This window comes from Lipotes vexillifer, unplaced genomic scaffold (genome assembly GCF_000442215.2).
Source record: "Lipotes vexillifer unplaced genomic scaffold, Lipotes_vexillifer_v1.1 scaffold860, whole genome shotgun sequence".
NCBI lineage: Eukaryota > Metazoa > Chordata > Mammalia > Artiodactyla > Lipotidae > Lipotes > Lipotes vexillifer.
The window spans coordinates 548466-554745 of record NW_006789568.1 but is presented as its reverse complement, the minus strand read 5'-3'; the positions used below and the strand labels follow the sequence as shown (position 1 = coordinate 554745).

At 42.6% G+C, this 6280-nt stretch overlaps 1 protein-coding gene across 2 annotated transcripts in view; it reads right to left on the bottom strand.

Moving 5' to 3' along the window:
- Positions 1 to 6280, bottom strand: part of ARMC9 (armadillo repeat containing 9) — a 142656-nt gene that overhangs the window by 118414 nt on the left and 17962 nt on the right. For both annotated transcript variants that reach the window (XM_007462743.1, XM_007462742.1), the window contains 2 exons: positions 4409 to 4501; positions 311 to 335 (listed from right to left, as the gene is read on the bottom strand). In XM_007462743.1, the coding sequence (XP_007462805.1) occupies positions 311 to 335; positions 4409 to 4501 (118 nt within the window). The remainder of the gene's footprint in view (positions 1 to 310; positions 336 to 4408; positions 4502 to 6280) is intronic.

Below are 6280 nucleotides of genomic sequence, written 5' to 3'. Positions count from 1 at the left end.
CTCTTTCCCCACCCATGCTGTACTGCGTCTTCTAACTGTGCTGCTGCACTTATGTCCCTCTGGCACTTGCTTGGATTCTCGTCGTTTCTCCGTGTCTTAGTTATCTGACATACAAGACAAAGCTAACAATACCAGCCACCCTGAAAAGTGAGTCTCAAGGAACGCAGATAAAAAGGACTACAAAGCACTTCATAAATATTTAGATTTTTAAAGCCCTCGTTTGCCAAGTCCGCGGAATTCTCTCCATTTCATTACTTAAAACTCAAGTTGGCAAAGTTGTGATTTAACATTTTTCATCTAGATGATTTACCTTTGTTGCTCTGTCCATTCTCCTTCTGGGATGAAAGAAGTTCAGGAAAACAGGCATTCAGGAGGCAGAACTCAGGGTATCTCACATTGTGTTGGCCAATCTGAGAAAGAGCCCCAGTGTGGTAAAAAAGAAATCTCAGGACAGGGAAGGGCGCTTCTTAATGTTGCTATAAATAACTAAGACAGTTACCAACTTCGCGATTTTTGGGTGACTCATGACTCACAGATAAAGCCTCCTCTATGCACCTCAAGAACCACTCTGTGAGTCCAACAGCCCCTAAGTGGCCTCCTTCCCCCTTCGAAAACCTTCCCCACAGCTACCAAAACGTTTGACTAAAAGTGCAAATCTGAATTCATACCCTTTAACGCTGTAACTTCAGTGCTAAAACGTTAGCCTAAGGAAATTGAGAATGGGATGAAAAGAGCATGGTGCGGTAACTACAACCACAGACTCTGGCACCAGACTGCCTCCTGGGTTTAAATCTCAGCTTCCACACATCTGGCTGCATGTCTGATGGCAAGGTGTTTACCTGTTTTATTTGGGTTTTCTTAATTTTTTTTAAAAAATTATTTATTTATTTATTTTTGGCTGCGTTGGGTCTTCGTTGCTGCGCGCAGGCTTTCTGTAGTTGCGGCGAGCGGGGGCTGCTCTTGGTTGCGGGCTTCTCATTGCGGTGGCTTCTCTTGCTGCGGAGCTCGGGCTCTAGGTGTGCGGGCTTCAGTAGCTGTGGCACGTGGGCTTCAATAGTTGTGGCTCGCGGGCTCTAGAGCGCAGGCTCAGTAGTTGTGGCGCACGGGATTAGTTGCTCTGCGGCATGTGGGATCTTCCTGGACCAGGGCTTGAACCTGTGTCACCTGCATTGCCAGGCAAATTCTTAACCACTGCGCCATGAGGGAAGTCCCTGGGTTTTCTTAATTTTTCTGGTAACAGCTTTATTGAGATGTAATTCACATATTATATAATTCACCCATTCAAAGTGTACATTTCAATGGTTTTCAGTACATTCACTGAGTTGTGCAACCATCACTACAATCGGCTGTGAAACATTTTCATCCCCCCTAAAGGAAACCCTGTGCCCGTCAGCAGTCACCACCTTCCCCAGCCCTAGGCAACCACTGTCTACTCTCTCTGTAGATCTGCCCCCTCTGGCCCCTTCATACAAATGGAATCATACAGTATGCAGCCTTTTGGGTCTGGCTTCTTTCATTTGGCCTCATGCTTTCAAGATTCATCCATGTTGTAGCACAGATCAGTAATTCACTCACTTTTACTGCCACATAATATTCCGTTATATGGACAGACCACATTTGGTTTATCCATTCATCAGTCGATGGACATCTGGGTTGTTGGCACTTCTTAGCTATTTCAAATAATGCTGCTATGAACATTCATGTACAAGTTGCTGTGTAGACATATGCTTTCATTTCTCTTGAGTATACAGCTAGGAGTGGAACTGCTGGGACGTAGGTAATTTCTATGTTTAAACTTTGAGGAGACAACCTATTTCTGAAGAATATTTAATGATATGAGGAAATTCTCTCATTTGATAAAAAATATTTAAAAATACACATACATATAGCTGTCTATCCTCGTTTATTGCAAACATTACATAGTTTGGGGTGTATGTATGTACACAAATGCATTTCTGTGCTTTCCAAATTTTCTATAAGGAATATGATCAATTTTATAATCAGGAGTAAAAAAAAAGAGTGTTTTTTTGTTTGTTTAGAAATGTAAACATAACCATGTTATTCTTCTTCTTAAAATGGTTCAAAGGCTCCTCATTACTTACGGGACCTCACAGGAACCTTCGTGCCCTGGGCCTGCCTAATCTCTGACTCTCTCTCAACTCTTCTGCTCCAGCAATACTGAATGCTTCATAGTTTCCCAAACATACAGGCTCAGTGCTTTTGCACGAGCTGTTCCCTCTACCTGGAACTCCTGTCCCTCATTCTGTCTGCCTCACAGACTCCCATTTTACTGTTCAAAACTCCAACTTGCCTGAGACAACTATGTCTTGGCCTCTTCTTTGTGTCCCTAATTCCTAGCACAATATTCAACCTAATATATGCGTTGAACTGAACTCCAAATATTTCCACATAACAAGGAAAAGAAAGGAATAATGCCTATAGTTACCTGCTAGACTTCAGTGTATTTGCTTCAAAGCATGTTGAACAGGATAAAAGGTAACAACTATTTGCAAACTATAATACTAACAGCTAACAGTCAGTAACACAAGCGCTTCCATGTGTTGGGCTGTTTTAAGCAAGTTTTTCATGTATTAACTCAATCCTCATATTATTCCAATGAAATGGGTGCTATTATTAATATAACTAATATGATTTACTATGTAAAAAATTTCTTTTAGAATCTTTACATAATTCCCATTACCTTTTTAAGGAGAAACGCTTTTTAAAAGTGTATTAAAGTAATCATAAACCAAGTTGGAAAAGTCCTAATTTCACTGAAAACTGTCCTTTTATATGGAACTCTAAGAGGGAAAAGAATTGGGTATGCAAACGTAATGGTATGTGGGCAGAGGGTAGTATTGGAACAAAACCTTAAAGGATATAAAAGCAGAGAGGAGAGCTGTACTCAGCCCGATGGTGGGCGGTCTCAAGGCGAGGCTGAGGACTTGAGTACAGGCCACAGGGAGCCACTGGAGGCTTAGGAAGCTGAAGCAGGAGAAACATGCCATGAAATCCCAGGGATTTCAATTCAAAGCGTTCAATTAGGAAAAGAGAGTCCAGTGCTTTGGAGTTAGAACGGAAGCAGAAGGTATTAGGCAGCACAGTGGCCTAAATGTTTTATTAAATTAAACAAAACAAACACCAACCTTACAATTCAAAATGCTATATTCTTGTTATGAAATAACTTTTGATACATTCTTGTTCAGAATAAAAGGAGATGAACGTCCTTAGAGACCCACGAGCTTTGGGAAATCAGCCTCCCACGGGCCAGGCGATCCGTGACATTCTTCCCTGGACAAGCGCCATTTACACCTGCTGCCTGGTCCTCTGTCCGGTCAGTGTTCCCTTTTTACTCTCAAAAGTGTCCCTATTTAAATTGGATTGTGGTGATGGCTGCACAACTCTATCCATTTGCTAAAAATCATTAAATAATGCACTTACCATGGGTAAATTTCATAGTGTGTAAATTATACCTCAGTAAAGTTGGTTTCTATTTATTTATTTTTAACATATTTATTTATTTATTTGGCTGTGCCAGGTCTTAGTTGTGGCTCCCAGGATTTTTAGTTGCGGCATGTGGGATCTAGTTCCCTGACCAGGGATCGAACCCGGGCCCCCTATATTGGGAGCATGGAGTCTTAACCACTGGACCACCGAGGAAGTCCCAATAAAGTTGTTTTTTAAAAGTCCTAATTTGAGGCTTCCCTGGTGGCACAGTGGTTGAGAGTCTGCCTGCCAATGCAGGGGACGCGGGTTTGTGCCCCGGTCCGGGAAGATCCCACATGCCACAGAGCGGCTGGGCCCGTGGGCCATGGCCGCTGGGCCTGTGCGTCTGGAGCCTGTGCTCCGCAACTGGAAAAAGTCCTAATTTGAGTGACAAGTTATATATGACTTGTCCATACGCCACGGCCTCAAGGCCTTAAAAGTGACTAGCTGATCTTCTGCGAAGGACAATTCTTCCAGAGTTATTTTTCAAGAAGACAGACATTTTTTTTTTCCTACTCAGACAGCTTCTCAGCACATGATATGAACATCGGACCCTCGCCACGTCTCAGAGACCCAACGCCATAGAAGTTAATCCTTTACAGCAGTGGTCCCCAACCATTTTGGCAGCAGGGACGGTTTCATGGAAGACAATTTTTCCACGGATGATGAGGGTGATGGTGCGGGTGGTGATGCGAGCGATGGGGAGCGGCGATGAAGCTTCACTCACTCGCCCGCCGCTCACCTCCTGCTGTGCAGCCCGGTTCCTAACAGGCCGCGGACTGGCTGGCACACGCTGCCATTAACGCTTAATTCGCTCTTAAGTATGAAAGCAGCACAACCACAACTATCCCTATTTGAGGACATCTAGGCCAGTGAGCTGCTCTAATACCATAGGTGGCCTCCATATGCTTCAAAAGGATACATATAATGTTAAAAGCTTCGGCGTGTTACTGGCTTTAAAAATTAAAGCCAGAAACTTTTCCAACTTCAATTTTAATTCTGGAGTCCAAGGATCCTGAAGGAAAGGAAAAAAAAAAAACAAGGAAAAAAAAGAAAAGCACTAGATCATTAAATGCCAACAAACCTTGTCAAGTTGTGGCCTTTAGGGTTAAATAACTCCACCACAGTTACTGAAATCAGAAGCAAGATGTCTTGCCAGTGGTGTGATGCTGTAAAAAACAGGTTTTAGGACATTTCACCAATTCACTTATAGAAGATTCGAGAGCCCACAGCAGGAGGAAAGAAGAGAGTACTTTCATATACAGAGAGAAAATAACCCTGTACATGATTTGAATTTTTCATGTGATTTAAACACAAGCATGATAAGTAACCTTATTAGGTTGAATACCAAAAATAATGCAGTATGGTTTAGGCATACATGGCACTGGCAGGAATACACAATTATCGCTAAGTTACTGAGAGTCTCCAGAAGGAGGAGGCTCATTTCCATAAACCTCATCCAGACAAGAAAAACAGAAAGAAGCTGTTATCTGCCTCAAATACTCCATCGTGTCCAGCATTATGACATACATCTAGTTTGATTTGCTCCTTAAAAATAAATTATTTATCTCAAATAATGCTCATTGAGAAGGAAAAAATAATGACTCACGTAGTAAAAGAATAAGTGTCACAAGCAACGATCTTTCTCAGGACAATTTTTCTGAGTCTTCAGACAAAAATATCCACCACCTAAACCAAGAAGTTCCACTAAAAAGAAGCTCTGTCACTACAAATTCATGTCCACTTACCTCTGAGATCCTGCCCCATCTCCCCCAGATCTGCCCATCCTTCCCCATTTCTCCCCCCAGCTCTAATCCTCATCCACGCCTCCCACCCCACCCCATCAGTCTATCCAGTGCATTGTCTGACCCTTTGAAAAAACACTGCCAGAAAAGCAGAAAAGTCTGATATTTCAAAAAGACTTTGTAATTCCCCGACACAGCATGATGACTTCATTTCTAATGTGTCTGTTGTGGGTTGAATTGTGTCCCCTAAAAAGACATGTTGAAGCCCTAATCTCCTCAGAATGTGAGGCCAGGGGAATGGGGACATTGCAGATGGAATTAGCTATTAGTGTAAGCTCTTAATCCAATATGACTGCTGTCCTTATAAGAAAAAGGGAATTTAGACAAAGACACAGAAAGAAGATGGCCACGTAAAGACAGAGCAGAGATCTGGAATTATTCAACCACAAGCCAATAGACACCTGAGCCTACTGGAAGCTGGAAAAGGCAAGGAAGGATCTTCCCCTAGAAGCTTCGTAGAGAGCATGCCCCTGCCGATACCCTGATTTCAGACTTCTGGCCTCCTAAACTGTGAGACAATAAATTTCTGTTTTAAACCACCCGGTCTGTGGTCCTTTGTTATAGCAGCTGCAGGAAACTAATAGTGTGCTCCAGCTCAAGGCTCTCTGTGCTCAACCATATAGAAAAGAATCTCAGGAAAGGACTGATAGATTGGCCAACATAAACGAAGACATCTTAAAAAACAAAACAAAATAAAATATTTGGGTATCCCTAGACACACTACAGTGAAATTATACAATCTTAAAGGCCAGAGAAAAAAGACAGACCATGTACAAAGGAACAGCAATTAGACTGACAGCCAACTTCAAAATTGCAACAGTGGGAGCCAGGAGATGAAATAAAAATACCTTCAGGGCTTCCCTGGTGGCAGTGATTGTAAGAATCAGCCTGCCAATGCAGAGGATATGGATTCAAGCCCTGGTCTGGGAAGATCCCACATGCTGTGGAGCAACTAAGCCTGTGTACCACATCTACTGAGCCTGTGTTTT